Source organism: Elephas maximus, chromosome 1 (assembly GCF_024166365.1).
Source record: "Elephas maximus indicus isolate mEleMax1 chromosome 1, mEleMax1 primary haplotype, whole genome shotgun sequence".
In the NCBI taxonomy this organism is placed as follows: Eukaryota; Metazoa; Chordata; class Mammalia; order Proboscidea; family Elephantidae; genus Elephas; species Elephas maximus.
Window position 1 is genome coordinate 163,708,490 of NC_064819.1, and position 23,061 is coordinate 163,731,550.

Sequence of the window (23,061 nt, forward strand, 5' to 3'; positions counted from 1 at the left end):
CACCAGGGCACATAATACATACTCAAGTACTTGCTGTATGAATATAAAAAACTAAAACATTAAAGTCATTCTCACTATATTAGTCTGGTATGTCTGCTATGACTGTATTCCCACATTATTTATGAAGTTCTACCTAGTGCAGTAACACTATAAATACTGGAAAAGAAAGAAAAAGTAATTAAATTCCAGATTATATGATTGTATGATTAGAAAATCCACTAGGCCTAAGTAAAAACTGTTAGTATAAATAGAAGAATTTAATAAGGTGAGTAGATACAAGATAAATATACAAAAAAAAAAATCACATTTTTCTTTAAAGTAAGAATAACCAGTTAAAATTTAATGGAAAAGAAAATAGTGACTGTAAAACAAAAGAAATAAATTTAACCAGAAAGACATAAGACCTCTATGAAGAAAACTATCACATTTTCTTGTAAGTAAAATAAGACTTATGTGAACTTATTATTAAGATTTATTAGAAAGCAAAATGAATTACAATGAATGTAATGGCATATTTTTGAGAAACTGGACAAATTGTTAAAAGATATATTTTGAAGAATAAATATGCAAGGATTTACAAGAATATGTCTAAAAAGGATAAATAGTGAGGGGGGACTTTCCCTAGAAGATAGTAAAACATGCTACAAAATTGCCATGATGATGATGATAATGATGATACTACTATTACTACTATTGGCTGCTAACATTTATTGAGTTTCTACGTTCCAGCTATCGTCTGAGCATTTTATACATAATTTAATTCTCACAATGACTCTGAGACTTTTGTTTTTATTATCCCTATTTTAGATATGAAGGAACTGAGATACTGAATGGTTAGGTACCTTGACCAAGGTAACAGTCAAGACTGGCAAGGGTCCAGTATAATGGGAAAGTAATTGATATTTCATTTCAGAGAAGTAATTTGGTCATCTTTACTCATTCATTTAACACATATTTATTGAATGGCTAACCTTCAACAAATGGGCATACCCTTCAGCCCAGCAATACCACCTCTGGGACTAGCATGCATATATAAAGTGATAAGCAAAAGAATGTTATTGTTAGGTAATCTGTAAAAGGAAAACTACTGGAAAAACCTAAATGTTGATCATTTGAGCAATGGTCGAACACATTACGGTATAACATATAAAGGCACACTACATAGCCACTGAAGAGTCAGGTACTATATGTACTGATTTGGAAAGACGTCCTACAGATATTATGTGAAAAAAAGCTGGTAGACATACATAGCTATACAAAAATAACATGAGTATATTTTTCTATAAAGAGATTCCCTGCACTATGATATCAGGAATTTTAACCCCTAAATCTGATCCTGAATAAATTCCACCTTGCTTCGTCCCCCTCCATGCAAATGTCCTCTTGCATACTATCCTCCTATCTTTTTCTCTAATTCAGTCCCTGCCAGCATTTCAGTTCACAGCCCATTGCTTGTTTCTTTACCCAAGAACATGAACAGCACTGCAAAATTTTAAGAGGGTTCAGAAGATGAAACCTTATAATTTCAAAAGATAAGCATAATAGACTCTTAATTAACTTGGAAATGACTGAATCAGCTCTAATAATTTTAGAGTATCCATATAGCATCAGAAACTTAAATCTATTTCAAAATTAGAAATCACATTACAATGAGCAAGGCAGCTTAATTTTCAGTGAAAGTAGCAAAGATATAAATGATGAGTTACATATGGGGTTGCCATGAGTCAGAATGGACTCCAAGGCAACTAACAGCAATTCTTACCTCTACTTTTGTGCGATAGAGAACAAGTCGTTTAAGGCTGCATAATTTGGCAACGTGGTTGAAAGCGTGAGGTGGCAGTTTATCACAGGATGAGAGATTTAAGTCCTGCAGATTTGGACACATCTCAGAAATAACCTCCAAGCAAGTTTCATTAAGGAAGTGGCTGCAAGATAATTCAAGGCGTACTAATTCAGATCCACAAACCCTCAAGAACCTGTAAAAACAATGTTCTGTGTGAATTTTATAAAATTAAAAGATATTTTTTCAGGACTTTGGAATAATATCAATTTTAAGAAGACACTCTTAGAAAAATGGATTTCAATTAGGGAATATGTAAAACTTGCTTTGCCTAAATTCTCATTCATTACATACTGAAATATACATGGTTAAGCCAAAATAAATCAACCTGAGAAGATAAATTAACCAGAGTAACATCACTTAAAAAGTCAGCCAATGCTAAATGGAAAATTCAGCAGAGGGTGTATTTCTCCTACTTACCTATAACTCATATCTGAGTTGGTAAAGCCACAAACAAAACATAACAAAAATCTGTAAGCTCTTGGAAGATATTCTTTCCCCCCCTTAGCAATACCCATTCAATACTGGATAATATATTTTGAACACTACACATAAAGTGACTGCTTTAAATGACCCCAAACAAATCAGACCAGACTTTTCTAACTCAGAAAATTCTTGGGTCGGTTTAACTGTACTGTTATGGTATGTTCCCCGTGTTACTATTTAGCAGTTAGATAGCTTGATTTTGAAATTATTATGAGATGTTCAACTGCAGCTTCACATATAATCCAAAGTGTAGGACACAAAATTCCTTATCAGAGTAGAAGTCACAGTTATTTATTTTAGTTATATTATCGGTTGGGGTGGAAGGATATGCCTGTCCATAATCATCACCTGAAAACAATCTAAAAGTAAATATGATTCTAACAATAGTATAAGGAGCCCTGGTGGTGTGGTGATTAAGCACTTGGCTACTAACCAAAAGGTTGGTGGTTTGAACTCACCAGCCACTCTGTGGGAGAAAATACCCGGCAATCTGCTCCCGTAAAGATTACAGACAAGGAAACCCTATGGGGCAGTTCTACTTTATCATACGGGGTCGCTATGAGTTGGAATCGACTTGATGGCATACAATAATAATAACAGTATTTGAGTCCATGAAACTTCATTAACTGAACAACCTGAACGCTTAAACAATGCACCAGTTATTTCTCTCCAGTTCTCTTGACATTTTCTTGCCTATCAGTATCACATCAGTAATAACACTTCACACTGCTACATCTTTTTCCTAAATGATTTAATGAGGTTACAAATACACAATAAAATTGACTAATCAGAGCACTTTTATTTCAATAAAGTAACACTGAACTGTAAGCCAAAGACGTATTTTTTGCTCTATTCCACTACTTCTTTGCATGTGACCTTAGGAAAGGCATTTACCCAAGTCTCAGCATTTCCTCAGCTGTGAAAGGCAAACTTGAAGGATATAACACCACTCACCATACCACCTCGTGGTTTTAAACATCAAATAAGACGTGAAAGCAGCTTGTAAAGGTTACAGCATTCCACAAACATTAAAAGTTACATCTTGGCCATCTCATATTCATACAAGAAAAATATTCAGTTGCTACATATTGTATTTTAAATACTGTCAATAACCTAGTAGCCACAACAACTTATGTACACTGAATATCCCTTCATCTTTAACCAACTGCAATCTGTGTTCTGCTCTCTGTAAATTCACTGTTTGCTTTTAAATGTCAAACTCAATGGACTCTCTTTTTAGTCCTTGTATTACTTGGCTTAATCTTAGTCTGGAAGCTCCACTAAAACCTGTTCAGCATCCTAGCAACACACAAGACTCCAATGACAGATGAGCAGTGGCTGCACTTCAGGTGCACTGGCTGGGAATCAAGCCCAGGTCTCCCCATGGAAGGTGAGAATTCCACCAATGAACCACCCTAAACCCAAAAAAACCCATTGCCTTGAGTCGATTCCGACTCATGGCGACCCTATAGGTCAGAGTAGAACTGCCCCACAGAGTTTCCAAGGAGCACCTGGTGGATTCGAACTGCCAACATTTTGGTTAGCAGTGGTAGCACTTAATCACTATGCCACCAGGGTTTCCACTGAACCACCACTTCCCCCTAAATAGAATGTTAGAAAGTGAAAAGTACCAAGGAGGGGACCAAAAAAAAAAAAAAAGCAGGGAAGAATAGGAAGTGTCAAGCGTATACAGGGCGGTCAGAGAAGCCTCACTAAGGTGAACAAAAACTTAAAGGAAGGAAGTGAGGGAGTGAGTTAGGGAGATAGCTAGAGGAAGTGCATTCCAGAAGGGCAAGCACAATGGCTCTGGGGCTGGATAACACATAGAGTGAGGAACAGTAAGGAGGAGGCATGCAGTGAGGGGGAGATGAGGAGTAGGTGGGGGCGGGGGGTACAGCTCATATAGTGTGTATCACTATAAAGACTTTGGCTTTTATTTTGAGGGAGATAGGATTCCCAATAACCACAAGGTTTTGAGCAGAAGCGTGACCTGACATCCTTTGAGTTTTAATAGGATTACTCCGGCTCCTGTTTGAAAAACAGACTGAAGGGGGAACAGAGACAACAACAGGGGACCATTAGGGCATCACTGCAATAATCAGGGAAGAGAGGATGGAACACAGTGTCCAGGTGATAGCAGTAGATGTGGTCGTATGTACTCAGATTCTGGATCTATTTCAGAGGTTGTTTTTGTTGCCATCGCATTGATTCTAACTCATGGCAATCCCATGTGTTATAGAGTAGACCTGCTCCCTAGGGGTTTCTTGGTTGTAATCATGGAAGCGATTGCTGGGACTTTTCTTCCATGGTGCCACTGGGTGGGTTCAAATGGCCAACCTTTAGCTTAGCAGTCAAGTACAAACTGTTTGTGCCATGTAGGTAGCCAAGTATATAATAAATTATGACATGCCTGGATCTGACAACTCTATATGCTAAATTGTACTGTAGCATCACTTATTTTCCAATCATTATTTCCTTTTAATCTCAATATTCTTATTAATTTTCTTATATTGGGTTTTATAAGCTGCCTCAAATCCTTTGGTGTTTTAAATAGATTATTAGTATACCCAGTATTTATCACAATGTCAGGCACATAACAAACATGTGATGAGCTTTCGTTGAATGAATCTTACAATTATGAAAATTCACCTAGTGGATTTAATTTTCCTCTATTATTGAAACTACTAAGTTCTAGTGACTTGGGGGTTTTTCACCTGGACCCTGTGCTCCCTTCTCTCATCCCTGATTATTGCAGTGATGCCCTAATGGTCCCCTATTGCTGTCTCTGTTCCTCCTTCAGTCTATTTTTCAAACAGGAGCCAGAGTAATCCTATTAAAATTCAAAGGATGTCAGGTCGCTCTTCTGCTCAAAACCCTGTGGTTATTGGGAATCCTATCTCCCTCAAAATAAGATGAAATTCCTATTTTTACCTAACTTTGAGAATATATAGCAATTGTAGGGATTCTTCATTACTCGTAAGATAGCAATCCAGAAATGGACGTAGGGTTTCACAGTATTAAAGGCTATCCTATTTTTGTTTGACACATCTAAAATCATTTGCAGATTATAAAAGTTAAATGAATATATTAACGCTCTTATTATTAAAATCTGTAGGCACCTTACCGTTTTAAGGTCTTCCTTATGTGGCAAAGCACTTTGTTTTACTTTTTTAAGATATTTGAATTTAGAATGCCTTGATATCTCTTTTCTCTCATCAGTGAACTTTTCACCTCCAAAGAATTATAGAGTGATATCAAAATAATCACCAGAAAGCCAACTATTACCAAGGCAGTGAAAAATTTGCCAGGTTGATTTAACCAATGGTAGAATCTGAAAGCACAATAAACACAATGATCATGCCTATACTACCTTTCTGACTCTGTCTCTCAAAGATTCCTATAGTGCATATTTCTACTCTGAACAGATTATTTGTTCAATATCCCTATACTCTCTTCCTAAACATCGCCATCCCATGGAGGCTGAAGTAGCAACAAACTCTATTAGCTGGACTCAACCTTGTTTCTTTTTTTAAATTCTCTTCATGTAAGTTTTTTTTTTTAATGCATAATTACATATATGTTTTTGTCTTTATCATCTTTTTATTCATCTCGACTGTGATATCTGTCACTTAAAAGGAGAACGACAGCTTCTTCATTTCCTTCAGCCTATTCATTCCATGTGAATTCTCATAAAGTATTTCTTGATATTGATGGTATTATGAGAAGACCAAAGTTCACATAAACAATCCCAAACTAGGTCTCCTGCTATGAAAAAAGGGAGTCTCTGGAGAGAAAAATAAACTGCTTATTCTTATGACGTGAATTAATTTGTCCACAGTAATACAAGTACATAAGAAGTAATTTACAAAATGGTAACTTGTATCCTAAAATAATTAACATCACATGAATGAATGATTTAATCTGAGTTTACTCATCACAAAATAAAAGGCACTAATCCTCACAACAGGCCTGAAGTATAAAGGTAAGGAGAAAATTAAGTATAAAGATCCATCTTTCTGATTTCTAATCTTATGTTGTGTTAGCTGACCCTCAATGAGTTTTATAAAAAGTGTATTTCAGATAATTTTAATCTCAAATAATTTAGAACATTATTTAATATATCTGATACAAAATAAAGCCATTAAAAACAAAACTTCCTGCTTAGCTGTGTATGGTACTATCTAGCAATGGTAGAAGGAAGGGGAAAGAAAGTCTTAAAATTATCTCTACTCTCTAGAAGTTGGCAGGCCAAAAAAGACAACTGTAAAAAACAAAGGCAGACAACCGGAAATACAAATCTATGAATGGGCAATAAGCTCTTTGGACCATAAAACGGAAGCTCTGCGTCAAAACATCTATTAAACTTCTTGCATTTAAAATCCCCAAGAATGTTTTCTGAAGGAATGAATACATGCTACTTACAACAAGAAGAGAGGTTAGAGGTGAAAACCCATGTATAACTGAGGTGGAGATCAAGATGATTAGTTTGGGTAACTGAAAAAAAAAATGGTAGCAGGAAAATGAACCCAAGGCTTTTTGAACATCTGAATGATGTCATTAGCCCCAAAGCACAAATAGGCAGGGAGGCAAAGAGATATCCAAGACTTTAGGGAGCCATATTAGAAAAGGAAAGTAGTTATATTAGATGTGATTTTAATGAGTAATGATATGCGTGAGCAGTACTCGAAGTTGCAAATCACAAATCTGTAGATAGGATTTTAATAACTGATTAAAAGTGTTAAGTTCTCATTATTCCAATTTAACTGATTTCCCTACTATTCTGAATACTACAAATTCCTAAAAAAAAAAAACTTTAAAATCCAGTTAAACAGTTTTAACATGTGGGAATAAAGTTTTTAGGCAATAAAAATAAATTATATCAAACTTTTTCCCAGAGACTTGCTAAAAAAGCAGCTCATTGTCATTGGTCTCTAGTTTAAAAATATACTTTTCTTCTTTAAAGTATAAATAAGTCTTCTTCACAGTAATGAGCATAAATAGACCATACTTATTCATAGATTATTCATTAATAATCAAGTTATGAATATTTATTGTTTATTCTGGGAATGCTGCCTACAAGCCATAATGACTATCAATTCAGCAGTCAAGTCAAGGGGGCCAACAGCAATCAGTCGGCAAAACTTCAATACTCCCCTTCCCCCAAAAGAATCTCTTCCCGTTATTTAAAATTTTTTTCTTAATGGGAACAGTGACTATGCTTAAAGGAATGCTATCAAGATTTGTGGCTTTATTGGCTGAAATACTACAGTAAAACATGAAGAACTTAATGTATGCACTTTTGTGGTTATTCAAACAGCCCCACAGCAACTACCCTGGGTGAATTGATAATGGAAGAGAAATTGCTGGTAAGGAAGGAGACTGAATCTCTAACCTTGTAAAGGATCTTATCCATTATCAGTCTAAAATTTAAAACACAGCATTGCTAAGTTTTCTTCTGCAAACTGATGCTGCTTCTCATACACCAGAACGGGCTACACAGAATTTTAAAAAATTGAGTTAATATTGCATTTACATTTGACTCATTATATCATAGTCATATGCAGTACTTGATCAATGAAGCTGGACTTCGGCCATTCACTCCCTATGTTTTCTTTAATGTCTATACTCGTTAGTTGCTATCCTGTTATTTACATATATATAAAGGATATGTTTATGTATTTATCTTTATATTCTCTGTAGCCTGGAGGCAGGAACTATGTACCACATATACCTCTTTACATGGTCAACAATACCTTGCACACAAAGGGTGAAAACAAACACTTTATAAATTCCTAATAGTGAAAAACATTGTCTGAAGAGCTATGAGGATAACTAAAATACCCTAAAGGTCCTCATAATGTAAAATAATGTATACTGACACCAGTTGTTCTATCTGTTCTTGTATTCAGTTAGCCTTGGTTTATGACTGATGCTATATGCACTAAATACCCACAATGATCATTAGCTTCAGTTCTTCCTGGTCCTATTAGCAGAGGAAACGTGCAGATGAAGTATGTGAGCTGTGGCAGGAGGAAGTAGGAAGGACTATGTAAGCTGTATTTTTTTCTCCAGATATCCCCTGTTAAGCAAATTTACATAACCAAAAACAATTTTGTACATATAACATTTTATAAAATCATTTGACTTTCTGACCCACAATACCATAATGTTTTATCTAAGAACCCTTTCCCCTAACCTCTATCCGGTAGAAGAAAATCCAGTGCATTCATGGTTTCACTATGTACTGCCAACCGTTACTGCATGTGTTTATGTTTTACTTTGATGCATAAACAATCACTGTTAGCATTTTGAACACACTGTTACTATTTTAAACATTATTACTTCATCCGAATCTAGTGGAATCAGATATTTATTTCTGGAACCACATCTTTATTTTTGAAATCTGAGTGAAGGGGAAGCAAGGCCCAATATACAAATTTCTAATTTATAAACCACTGTCCAAGAATGTAGTCAACTGGGGATGTGTACAGGGATATTTGTAGTTCAGTTTTAGATTTTAGAAACAGGGTAAAAGATTACTTACTAATCAAAAATAACAGGTAATTTTCCCCAAAGTTTCTACTCTTTCATTACTTAACTTAATGAAAATGATGGGACTATACTGTAACCTACAATGAGAACAACCATCATGAAGAGAAAAACACCTGTTCGTACATAAGAAAAATTATTATGGCATTACTAAATGAGTATGCACTTGTGCAAGCTTTCAAATGTTTAACAGGTGACATTTAATAGTAAGGAAACGAAATGCTTAAATAGAAAGGAGCAAAAACACCTGGGCAGGTCTGCAAGTGTGGTCCCCTGTTTAGCATGCAATTGCATTTTCAACATAATTAGTTTAAATGAGCTTCTAAATTTGGGTGATGTATTGCACACGTAATTAAGATTTAATTAAAAATGTTCTATAATAAATTGTTTTCCATTTCTGACAAATCACATTAGAGAGGTAGATTTTGATTTGGAAATACTTTTTAAGATGTGTTAATCATCTGTGCTGAAAATACCAGAAAGGAAAAAAAAAAATTCTGTTGAAAGTTACATAAGATTTGAAAAATTTGAGGTAAAGCACATAGTTTCCCTTCATATTATTATGAAGTTTGGCTAAAGGGGATGGTAAAGCTCATTCATTTTTATGAGCACCAGTATTCAGAACAGAATAATACACAAAATGTATTTCTTCTTTATTTTATATCTTTGAAGTATATGGCATATAATTTCAAACTTCTGTGAAAACACAGGAAATATAGCCTGACGGTGAAACAATCTCATCAAGGCTTTGCACTAACCTGCTAAATCCTGAAACAGAGATGAAGCCCCTGTTGCCCGTCCAAGATAAATTAAGCCACTGGACAAGAGTGCAGCGAGCCTGTAGAAATTCCAAAGACGTGTCATTTAGTTTTGCCCAGTATGGCTGCAAATTGAGGTGGATGTATTGTAGAGGATCACAGCAATGCTGGTTCAGTAGCTTGCAAGTCTGGGCTAATCTGCACAGGTCTGGTAGTGTAAGATGATTCAGAATCAGTTGAATGAGCTATATAAAACAGAGAAACCAATATTATCAAGACTGAAAAACAACAAGTATCATTTTACTAAGCATATAAAAATAATAAAGAACAGTATTATATATTTTATAAAAATATTTTCACATAGAAAATAAATCAGCATTCAACATAATTATCCAAATGCAAAGAAATCATACATGTATAAGACTATATTACATTTCAAATTGTTCGAAGTATACTCAGCTTGTGTTGACTACCCATTTTCTTAGGGTACAAACATGCATCTTGGAAGATAATCTGTTGAATAATACAATATTTTATAGACTCTGTATTTAGTGAACGTTTTTTTTTTACTATGCCAGATACTGGTGAGAAAGGAATCCCTACTCTCACTGCTTAGAGCACAGCGGGGCTGGTTATTACAATGATTTGCTGTAACAGTTTTGATGGAGAGAAACACAGAATGCTACTGGAGCCCACACAAAACACAGATCAGACCCCAAAGTGAAAGTGCACTTGTGCCAGGAAGGCTCACTTTTAAAAGGTGGAGGGGTATCCAGATGAAAGGCAGGACTAATGGCAAGGGACTGGGTTACAAAGGGCAATGAGGAGCCTTGAAGGGATTCACGCTGCAGACTGATAAGGTCAGATTTGTGTTTTAGAAAAATTACTGCAGGGGCACTACTGGAGGTACGGAAGCAGGATGAAAAGCCAGCCAGGGGATGATTGCAAAATTCCAAGAAAGAGAAAATGCAGTTGGCAGTGACGGTGGAGTAGCAAACAGGTACAAAGAGCATTAAGGAGGTGTAATTAGAACGATTTTTACCTCTAATTAAAATTGCCTCCTTGAACTAGTCCAAGATGTTTTTCTTAATGGGTAAGAAGTTAAAAGCTTCTAGTTTTCAAAGAACTATTGCTAAATATATTATTCTGAACCAAAAATAAAACACAAAGGAAAAAAGAGATCAAATATTTGTTAAGTGGCAAAAAAAGAGAGGCAGTTGAGTTTTTTACTTACTGCTGTATCTTTAATCTGGAAACCCTGGTGGCGTAGTGGTTAAGTGCTACAGCTGCTAACCAAAAGGTCAGCAGTTCAAATCTGCCAGGCGCTCCTTGGAAACCCTGTGGGGCAGTTCTACTCTGTCCTGTAGGGCCACTATGAGTCAGAATTGACTCGACGGCAGTGGGTATATTTAATCTAGCTATAATTTCTGTTTTATAAATATGTCCTTTAAACTAAAGATTTTTCTTCAAACTATTTCACCATCTAGGCTCAGTGTTAATTTCTGGTCAGAATTTCACTGTTGTAGGCCAAAATTTTACAGAATAAAGGATGACCACAAAATGTTCTTTAAAATATGTTTAAACAACGTTTCTAATAGACTGACTAACATAAATCTTGAATATATAACGTTTGGGCTACTTTTGCTATTAACATTTGAACTAGGCTTTTAACAAATAACATTAAGGTGTGTGTGTGTGTGTTGGTGTATGCTTTAAAACAGGGAAATACAAGAAATTAAATTAAAAATTATCCCATAATCTCATTATTCAGATAACCCTACTGACCTATAAAATACTGTACAAACAAAAAAAATACAGGTAAAAAATTAAAAACCCAAACATTTAAGAAAGGTATAAAATGAGAAGTTTCTCCTTTTCTACTCTCCGTCTACCAGCCTCTCTCCCCAGAGATAACCACTGTCGACAGTTTTTACTCTCCCTTACAAATGTGTAAGAAATTCTACTCTTGGATCTGCACTAAAAGTTAATGATACCATATACGCTGTTCTGTACCTTGCTTTTCTCATTTAACGATGTATCTTGTAAATCATCCTATATCTGCACAGATTCACCCTTTCTATTTTATAACATTGTCTGTTCTTTTTCCTATTGCAAATAATGTTGCAATATCATTGTATTATGTATGTATGTATATATGCACACCTTCAAAACCTTCTCCAATATATTCTTGGTATAAATGCCATGCATTTAAAAGATTTAATATACATGCAAAACTGCCATTCAGAATGTTTTTTCACCCAATTTATGTACCCATGAGTAATGTATAAAAGTATCCATCCACCTATATCCTAGGCACCACTGATATCAAGCCTTTAAATTTTGCCATTCTGAAAGGCAAAACAAAAACAAAAAAACCCAAAACAACCCCAGCATGACACAGTTGTTTTTATTTGCTTTTTTTTTTTTTTTAATTATAGAAATTATCTTTTTGCCAAGTAAGCTGCAAATGTTCCCTTTTTTCTTGTTCATCTGTTTCTGGATTCTCTGTTTATTTCTCCATGATTTCTTCCCTATCAATAGCTTTCTAAGTCAAATAAATATGCACTGTGTTCAACTTTTAAAAGTTTAGGTGTTGGAATGCATTGAATTGTTTGGTTGCAAATTAGAATCTATTTTCACTGTCAACTCACAAATATCAATACTGGAGCTTCATAATATCTGACAGGGGCTAGTGCCCTTTCTATTGCTCTCCTTTTCCAGAATTTTCCTGGGTGGTAAACAACTAATAGATACGCTCATAAAGCATTTTTTTTAAATCATAAATGGATAAAAATCTGGATATCTATCTAGTTGTTATTTGTCAAGCAATTTTATACATCTACTGAGATGGCTGTAGGATTTCTTCCTTTGACTTAGCACTATAGTATTATTATATAAATAGATTCCCTAACATGAAAACAACATCAATTCCAGGTATAAATTTGGATTATTTCATCTTATTATTCTTTTAAAACAATTTTATTTGCTGTTATTTTATTTAAGATGTTCGTATTAATATTCATAAGTAAAACTGGTCTGTAATTTTCTTTTTTGTGTGCTATCTTAATTAGTGTTTACACTGGCTTCATAAAAAGGTTGACAACTTCCCTTTTTCTTTATGCTATGAAAGAGTTTAAATAATATAGGAATTATACATTCCTTAAATGTTTGAAAGAACCTATGAACCACCTAAGCTTGGCAACCGTAAATTTTTGTAGAATGAATTAAAATTTTATTGTTTTAACTACAATACTATAAGTTATTTCCACAGAATTTTTAAGCAATCAATGCAAAGAGGCACTAAAATTAGATATATCCCTGCACCAGAGGATAAACTATTTACTCTTTCCAGATGATCTGTAATTTAAACAATCCCTAGCAACTTCTGGCATGGTTCCAAAAAGTTACTATATTAAAAGATGTATACTGTGTGAAAACATTCTATGATACTTAATATTACATGTTAGGCAAATACCAAAATAGAAAAAGTAATGAAAAATCACTGAGAGGACGATTAAATAAAAGGTAACAGGTTTCATACCTACATTAAAAAAAAAAAACATTAATACCCATTAATTATTACTCATCTAGAATCTACCATCTGTCAAAATGTGTTTTTATATGGGCGTATCCTAGCATAAAGTACCATTTGATACCATAATGAATACAGGATGTGATGTGTTGGGAAGGACTACCAAAACTCTACTCACACAATTATTTTCAACTGTGGAAAAATTATATCATTTGACATATTTTTTTTTTATTTAAATAATTTGGGTTACCTTCAAATTGCCTTTTTTTATAAGAGTTTCTCTTTTTATTCACTGTGATCATTCATTCAGTGTTTTGCAGCATTAACTCTTTACATGGTATTCTTTACACCTTCTTCTGTAACTACTGATTCTGTCTCCTGGTTTCTTATACAGTACTTGTATAAATTAAATCCCTCACATGTATTTCAAGCTTTCTCTCCCTACTGGGTCCTTTTCTCCAACATATAAACATGCTGAAATCTCTCCTAGCCTGCATCCAAACATAAACCTTTCCCCCTGCACACCCTCCTTCACTCACCCCTATCTCTTTCTCTTCATAAAGTAAATTAGGGTAGATCCTACCTATACTAATTTCCTACTCTCCCTTATTTTGATATGCTCTTTTTTGCGTGTGGCACAAAGTGACAGATTATTAGCCAGGATGCCATGAATTATTCATTATTGGTGGAGAGCCTTATCCATGTTTCAGCCCATAATTGTAGTATGTTACCAGAAGTATTTTTTCTGCTCATACGCAGAATGTAAACACTTCTTGGCTCTGCTTCCTCCCCTCTTAATGTCTTAACCAAGTATGGTCAGGTTGTCTCATCCTTTACCATATGGTTAGCCTCCATTGAACTGATCATGGTAAAGGGCCATCAGTGATCTCCAAATGTGGGCACTTCTAACCAGGGTTTTGGACCAGTTTGTTCCAGTTTGAATCCCTGCTAAGAATTTGCATTTCCACCCAAGATATACTGAATCAGAATCTATACTTTAACAAGATCTCCAGGTGATTTTCATGTATAACTTTCTAGGAACCAAAACAAATTCGAAGCCCTGCTTCTTAGTTCTCTGAAGCAGTCAATATCCTTTTTATGTTTTGTGTACTTTCTTAGCTTCGTAACACTTTGCTCTTAAGACTCTCCAATCTTCTTCTGTGTGACCCTCAGAAGTCAGAATTCCATTCTTAACCCTTTAGTTTCACTCTAGAGTTTTACTGATAAATTTCGCCTACCCTGGTTCCCTTTCCCTCTTTTGAGTAGATTCACTCAGATCTAAATTAGAACATCTTCCTGAGTTTCAAACTCAAATGGCAACTATCTACTGTCCTCAACAGCAAGTCTGCTTTGATAAATCACAGGGACCTCAAAGTCAATGTGTCTTTTCCACACTCACACACTAATGCCAGTTTTATGATTAATGGCACATTTATCCACTGAGTCATTCCAACTGTAAACCTAAAAGTCCCTCTCATTTCCTGCTTCATCCCCACATTCAGTAGTTTGTTTTGATGTGTACCTTCTGAGACTCTGGATGTTCCTCTCACCTCATCTCCTCCCCAAACCTTCCTATTTCCCGGGCTTCATCAATTCCTGCCTGAATTATTGTACTAGCTTTCTAACATGTTCCTGCCTCTCACCCTGACCTCCTGCTGGTCTATTCTCCATTTACCAACAATACTGTCAATACCCCATGGTCTTCTCTCTCCCCAACTCAACTCTTCCTTCATCTTTCCTCCATCTTCACCATTAAAGGCCAGAAGGCTCTTACCCAATCTGTGAAGCTTCCTTTCCATAACACAAGACATGAAATAGAAGTCCCGGGTTGGATCTTACTTCCAAGGCTGACTGACTGAATTACCTTGGGCTCTTAAATTCATCTTTATGTGGCAACTTTAGCTACTTCACAGGATGTAAACTGTAAAATGTTGTACAGACATTATAGTTATTAATACTGTTTGGCATTCAAAGGTGTCTTATTGTCCCATGAAAGTTAAGCTACTTATGTTATTACAATGAAACCTGAAATACCCACCAATTTGGAAGGGGGATAGTCTGAACTGGTTAAAATCTAAGAGTAAATTTTTCTTAAAAAGAAATTTGATTATTTGTAACCACATACAGCAGTCCTCAGCAAGGGACAGCCCTGCCCCAATTCCATGCGGTATCTGGAAACATGTGGGGAGAGGTTTTGGTTGTCACATGACTGATATGCTACTGGTATTTAATGCATGGGAGCCAGGGATGAGAAATATATTGCAGAGTGTCCTTGTAGAGACATACTGAAAACAGAGCTTCAAATTAGACACAAAAAAATATTTCTAAGTAAAGTGACTCTGTCTGCCGAGACCAAAAAGTATAGTTAGTGATAAGAATATAGAACAGAGTCAGTATAGAAGAATAAACGAAGCTTGAAGAAACCGTGGACTACTAAGTGGAATAAGCATTCTTCTCACAATGTCATTAATTCTCTTAATTTTAACAGCAAATCATCTGTAACATAAATGTACTCAGTTGAGCACATATTGTCTACATTTATATAATTATGAATGAGTATAATTTACTACTGGTTTACTTGTATTGATTATTGTTAATTGCTGTTGTTAGTTCCTGTCCAGTCGATTCCACAAGTTATAGTGACCCCATGTGTGCTGAGTAGAGCTGCTTCATCGGGTTTTCAAGGCCGTAACCTTTCAAAAGCAGATCTCCAGGCCTGTCATTCAAGGTCCCTCTGGGTGGGGTTTGAATCACCAACCTTTTGGCTAGTAGTCAAGCCCTTACTTGTTTGCACCACCCAGGGACTCCTTATTGTTAGTGATACAATAACATATATTTAGTAGTACATCCAGAATTATTAAAGTCAATCTAAAACAAAAGAGGTGAAATTACTTAACATAATTTTGTCTTGTTTTTCAAAAATCAAAATATAGTAGTGTATATCAGGTTATGTGTACCATATCAATGCTTCTACTCCTTTAATATCTAGCAAAATGACCATGAATATCTAAACAGTTAAAAACCTATAGTGTTATGTCCAATATTGCTACTAAATATTTTTTGCTTACCTCATAAGGTAGTTTATCAAAATATCCATTATTTGGCCCTTCCCTGAGGGTAGCACTGCTAAACTTTTTGTTAAGACTGTCCATTCCACAATCATCCTTTTCTTCATAATCATCATCTTCTAGATCATTCATGTCAATAAGTGAAGTCTTGAGAGAAAGCACTGGTTTGTCCTTCATACCATGTAGCACAACCGCATCTAATTCAGTGTAATAATCCAGAAGAGAGCTATTTACTTCCAGCCGTATGAGATTTGTGGGAAAATTTATCTGTTTAATACAAGGTTTAAACTGGCGAGCCTGGGAAGCATTCACCTTCGTAGGTCTCTCTGACCAAAGAATCTCCCATCTGCCAAAGAAAAAAACTTCCCTATAATACAGTTTAGGATGAGATCTACCGTTACCGTAAAGTTACGACCCCATACTAAGAAAGTACAATGTGAAGAAAAGGCATTAAGTAGTTGGAATCAAAACACAAGTATTATTTCCAAGATATGAAAGATTTAAAAACTAAATGCCATAGACCTTGTTCCTTGAATTATTTTTACAACTCTCTAGAAAGTTCTTTTTTGCAGATTTCATAAGTCAGCTTTAACTCTGTGATTGGTAGTTAGAGGTACCTGAAGAACAACATTCAGCTTTAGCGTAAGAATAAAGCACAAAGGATAAAGGTCTCCCATTGTGGAAATTAAGCTGACCATCTTGCCTCACAAAGGTTCCCCTTTCCAGCTTTCCTGTTTCTGCTACTGGCCTCGTACTCAACATTGTCATGTTATCTTTGATTTTCTCTTTCTTTTTATTATCAAGTTTTGTGAATTTTTTTAAATCATATTGTCTCTTGTTTACATGCTTTTGAATTTCACCTTTTGTATCTTATGTTTTAGTCATCCTTGTATCTCTAGTACCTAGCAAGCATCTAACATATATTATGTGAATTATATTTTCTACTACTCTCCAAATGAACTAATCTCCACTTTCTAACCAGACTAATCATTACTTTTCAAACAATAAATAAATTCAAACTTTGTTTTTACTTATTCTTGTGTTGCTACTGCAAAGTGACGTCAGATGATGTTAGAGGAATGTCTCATGTCCAGGAAACAAGGTCCACTCAGGACTCTGTGAACTGACTGCCTATATCAGTTATAATACATGCAGACTCAACCAGTCTATTTTATTGTTTAGCTTCAATGAGGAGTTTTTATAAGGCCTAACAGAAAACATAAAATGTAATATGGAAATCACCTCCACCAAGTACTTCGCAATAAATAAACATGCACACAACACATGTGCTTCATGTATAGCTTGAACCACATCATAATGTAAATTAAGTTATAAATTACAAATATTAACCTAAAGAAAGACGGATTAAAGCAAAAATACTATATTTTAATGATGTGTTAATCTACTAAAGACCTCTATTTCTACTTGCAGAACAGAAGGTCAAAATGACTACCTTAACATTTGTAGTATGCTTGAATACATCAGGATTAATGCTATTTTAGCATAATTTTTCTTCTGCTTCTGTATAGAATGAAAATTATATATTTAGTTATACATACATACATCATAAGTTGTAAATATGATAGCATAGTTAAAGCAGAAGAATACAAGGATCTTAGTTTTTAGAAAGATTTTGAAGTATGTCTAAATCATTAGTTTATTTATATTTTACTTTGATTTTTCTCAATGACCTAAAAAGTAACAAAGAAAAATAATTAAAAAAGAGAAAAAATGATTTTATAGGCAGGCCTGCGGCCATTTGAATTAAATTAACATTAACTCTGAGACCAATACAAACTGAGTCTGTGGTGTATGTGCTCAAGTGAATTTTTGTTTAAGACGCCCTAATGGAACTAGAATGCATCACTGCAAAGCTAGAAAGAGAAAGGTGTCTATTTTACTCAAGAGGGAATATGCCAATTTCTTTTATTCTATAAATATAAAGCCAGAATTTTAAAAACCAGTCTTGTTCAAGCAAACACAAGCGTACAGACATGCATGTGTATGTGTACATACACACACACATACATACATGCACACGCGCGCACACACACACACACACACATCCTTTTCTGGGAGATACCCCCAACTCTTTTTAACTCTCTAGACCTAGAGCAGTGTTGATGTGACTTAACTCCTTTAATCAGTATTGTCTGTACATTTATGTTTCCTACTTATTCTCACACACTGTATTTATCTACTGGACAAATGCGGAAAAACTTTGATGCCCTAAGTATTTCAAACATAGAGGATAACATGTGGGAAATTCATCTTGGAATCCCTCTCCGGCTGGGCTTCAGTCCACAGTTTCGGCACTCAGTTCTCCAGTGGTAACCGATAGCATTCTCTTCACATACCACTCATTTCTCTTTCTGTTGGTCTACCTCCTCCAGTGCTTTGACTGCACTGAATGCCTACTATGTGTCCAGAACTGGAGAACAGATCATTAAACCACTTTCTTCTCTGCAACTGCTGAAGTGCTGTTACAGCTGGGGAATTCCAGGCTCCCAGAAGTAGCAAGGACGCAAGAAAGAAAGAGAGATGTTTCACTAATGGAAAACAGAGACAGCAAGTTTTCTGGCTTGTATTCAGGTTTGAAGTCAGGCACGTGGGGTGCACAAAGCTTCCTCATAAACAAAATTTTCCCTGGTTATTAAGCATATCGAGTGCCGTAGTCCACAGAAAGAAAGTTCTTTTGCCAGCCCTGTTCCATTTCAGCAGCTCAAAGTGAGAGTACAGAACAGGAAAACAGAAGGAATAAAAGAAACAAATATTCTGATAGGTGAATCTTCTTGTTGCCCACCTCCTAACCCATCTCTAATCGGAAATTAACAAACTGACATTCCGATTTAAAAAAAAAAAAAAAAATCAACCTCTTCTACTTCACTCACTGAATAATGAAATGTAGGTTCATGAAATGGGAAAGGATTGCTTTTAAATTTTGAATGGTCTGGAGCTATATGTCCATTTTCTGCAAAGTCCTGAACTACTCCAATGTACTGTTTTTAAATAATATTTTATTGTGTTTTAAAGTTTACACAGCAAATTAAGTTCCTGTTTAACAATTTTTATACAAATTGTTTATGACATTGGTTACATTTTTCACAATGTGTCAGCATTCTCATCATTTCCATTCTGTTTGTTCTGTTTCCATTAATCTAGCTTCCTGCCCCTCTTTACCATCTCATCTTTGCTGTAGGGTAAATGTTGGCCGTTCGGTCTCATACAGTTGATTATTTATGCGAGCACAGTACTCACGGGTGATACTATTAATTTTATACGCAAATCTATTATTTGGGTAAAGGGCGACCTCCGAGAGCAGCTTTAGTTCTAAGTTAAAAGGGTATCTTAGAGCCACAGTCTCAGGGGTTCCTCTAGTCTCTACTGGTCCAGTAAGGCTGGCCTTTTTTAGGAATTTGAGTTTTGTTCCACATCTTTCTTCCATTCTATCTGGGACCTTCTATTGTGTCCCTGGTCAGAACAGTCGGTAGCGGTGGCCAGGCACCATCTAGTTCTTCTGGTCTCAGGCTAAACAAGGCTGTGGTTTGTGCGGGCTATCTGATGTACTCTCTTGTTGACTAACTTCTAAGGTGGGCAAAAAACTATGTATTCAACTAAAGTAATAGGCAATATAATCCAGTGGTTCCCAAACAATAGTACCAGATGGAGTTTTCCATGACTAAATTGTGAAAAGTAAGAGAATGTATACTGGTGTATACAAAAAAACGCACATACATATAAAAATATATATATATATATACATATAAGTCGCTGTAAAATTGCCAAAAGTTCATTATTCTCAGATTCTGATTGCTATAATTTCTTGGTATAAATTGAGGTTTCCTTTATGAAAATGATAGTGATGGTAAGTGATGCCAGCATTTCATCTGTTGTTTTATTTTATTTTTGTTGCTGAGAATATACACAGCAGAACATACACCAAGTCAACAATTTCTACATGTACAATTCAGTGGCACTGATTACATTCTTCAAGCTGTGCAGCCATTTTCATCCTCCTTTTCTGAAGTCCTCCTCCCCCATTAACGTAAACTCAATGCCCCTAAGTTCTCCATCTAATCTTTGGAGTTGTTTTGTCAAATTCGACCCCGTATGGATAAATCTTAAAGAGGCACAATGCAGACATCCTTTACGAGTTAAGCTAAACTACTGTTTGGTTTTAAGAAGACTTCAGGGGACATTTTTTGTTTAATGTTTAAAGATTATCTCAGGGCAATAATTTCAGGGGCTCATTCAGCCTCCACGGCTCCAAAAAATCTGAACTCTACTGAATTCCATTAGAATTTGAAACTCTATTCTGCATTTTCCCTCTTTTGATCATGATTCTTCTGCACAATCTTTGATCAAATGTTCACTAATGGTAGGCAGACATCATCCAGTTCTTCTGGTCTCATGGCAAAGGGGGCAGTTATATACGGAGGGAATTAGCCATACATTCCATTTCCTCTTATGCCTATGTAGAAAAGTCAATACTTACAACTGTCTATCAGTTCCCCAATTTTTATTGCTATTATAGCTATTTATTGTCAAAAAGAACATTTCAAAATTTATCCTGAAGTACAACACTGTCAGTGACAGGATAATACCCATACACCTACAAGGAAGACTGGTTACTACGACTATTATTCAAATTTATGCACGAACTACTAATGCCAAAGATGAAGAAATTGAAGATTTTTACCAATTTCTGCAGTCTTGAAATTGGTCAAAAATGCAATCAAGATGCAATGATTAATTATTAGCATTGGAATGCAAAATTTGAAAACAAAGAAGAAGGACCAGTCGTCGGAAAATAAGGTATTGGTAAGAGAAACAATGCCGGAGATCACATGATAGAATTTTGCAAGACTGATGGCCTGTTCACTGCAAATACTTTTTTTCAACCACATAAATGGCAGCTATACACATGGATTTCACCAGATGAAATACACAGGAATCAAACTGACTACATCTGTGGAACAAGACTGTGGAGAAGCTCAATATCATCAGTCAGAACAAGGCCAGGGGCGGAATAGACCATCAACTGCTCATATGCAAGTTCAAGCTGAAGCTGAGGAAAATTCAAACAAGTCCACAAGAATCAAAGTACAACCTTGAGTATATCCTGCCTGAATTTCGAGACCATCTCAAGAACAGATCTGACGCACTGAACAATAATGACTGAAAATCAGACGAGTTGTGGGATGACAACAAGGTCATCAGATATGAAGAAATCAAAAGGTCACTAAAGGGACAGGAAAGAAAGAAAAGACCAAAACAGATGTCAAAAGAAGCTCTGAAGCTTGCTCTTGAACATAGAGTAGCTAACAAAACTGAGCCAAACAATGCTGTCAAGTCAAATCCAACTCATAGCCACTCTATAGGACAGGGGAGAACTGCACCATAGTGTTTCCAAGGATCCGCTGGTAGACTTAAACTGCCAACCTTTTGCTTCACAGCCAAGCTCTTAACCACTGCACCACCAGGGCTCCAGAGTAGCTAAAGCAAAAGGAAAAAATGATAAAGTAAAAGAGCTGAACAGAAGATTTCAAAGGGCATCGAAAAGACAAAGTATTATAATGAAATGTGCAAACATCTGGAGTCAGAAAACCAAAAGGGGAGAACATGCTTGGCATTACTCAAGGTGAAACAAATGAAGGAAAAAAAAAAGTCTCAAGTTGCAATATTGTAGGATACTATAGGCAAAATGAAGAACAATGCAGCAAGCATCAAAAGATGGAAAGAATGCACAGAGTCACGGTGCCAAAAAGAACTGGCTGATATTCAACCATTTCAGGAGGTAGCATATGATCGAGAACTGATGGTACTGAAGGAAGAAGTACAAGCTGCACTGAATGCATTGGTGAAATACAAGATCTCCAGGAACTGACAGAATACCAACTGAGATGTTTCAACAAACAGATGCAATGCAGGAAGCACTCATACTCTATGCCAAGAAATTTGGAAGATAGCTACCTGCCCAACTGACTAAAAGAGATCCATATATGTACCCATTCTAAAGAAAGGTGAACCAAAGGAATGTGGAAATTATCAAACAATATCATTGGAAACCGTGGTGGCATAGTGCTTAAGTGCTATAGCTGCCAACCAAAGGGTCAGCAGTTTGAATCCGCCAGGTGCTCCTTGTCCTATAGGGTTGCTGAGTCAGAATCGACTCGACAGCACTGGGTTTGGTTCAGTTTGGTTTGGTTTATCATTAACATCACATGCAAGTAAAAGATGGTTTCAGCAGTACATCCACAGGAAACTGCCAGAAAATCAAGCTGGATTCAGAAGAGCATGTAGAACAAGGATTATCTTTGCTGATGTCAGATGGATTTTGGCTGAAAGCAGAGAATGCCAGAAGGATGTTTACCCATGTCTAATTCACTATCCAAAGGCATTCGACTGCGCGGATCATAATAAATTATGGGTACCATCGCAAAGAACAGGAATTCCAGAACACTTAATTGTGTTCACGAGGAACCTGTACATAGCTCAAGAGGCAGCTGTTCGAACAGAACATGGGAATACTGCATGGTATAAAATCAGGAAAAGTGTGTGTAAGGGTTGAACCTTTTCACCATTCTTATTCAATCTCTATGCTAAGCATATACTCCAAGAAGCTGGATATATCCATGAAGGAGAAAGAGGCATCAGGATTGGAGGAAGACTCATTAACAACCTGTGATATGCAGATGACACAACCTTGCTTGAAGCACTTCCTGTTGAAGATCAAGGACTACAGCCTTCAGTATGGATGCACCTCAACATAAAGAAAGCAAAAATCCTCACAACTCGACCAATGAGCACCATCATGATAAATGCAGA

General features: G+C 35.8%; 1 protein-coding gene across 8 annotated transcripts in view; it reads right to left on the minus strand.

The window, feature by feature from the left end:
• The window catches only part of FBXL4 (F-box and leucine rich repeat protein 4), an 88,713-nt gene that overhangs the window by 42,396 nt on the left and 23,256 nt on the right, over nt 1-23,061 (minus strand). For 7 of the 8 annotated variants that reach the window (XM_049897700.1, XM_049897691.1, XM_049897681.1 and 4 more), the window contains 3 exons: nt 16,234-16,579; nt 9,634-9,878; nt 1,763-1,976 (listed from right to left, as the gene is read on the minus strand). In XM_049897700.1, the coding sequence (XP_049753657.1) occupies nt 1,763-1,976; nt 9,634-9,878; nt 16,234-16,579 (805 nt within the window). The remainder of the gene's footprint in view (nt 1-1,762; nt 1,977-9,633; nt 9,879-16,233; nt 16,580-23,061) is intronic. The other variant, XM_049897709.1, reaches the window with a different exon arrangement.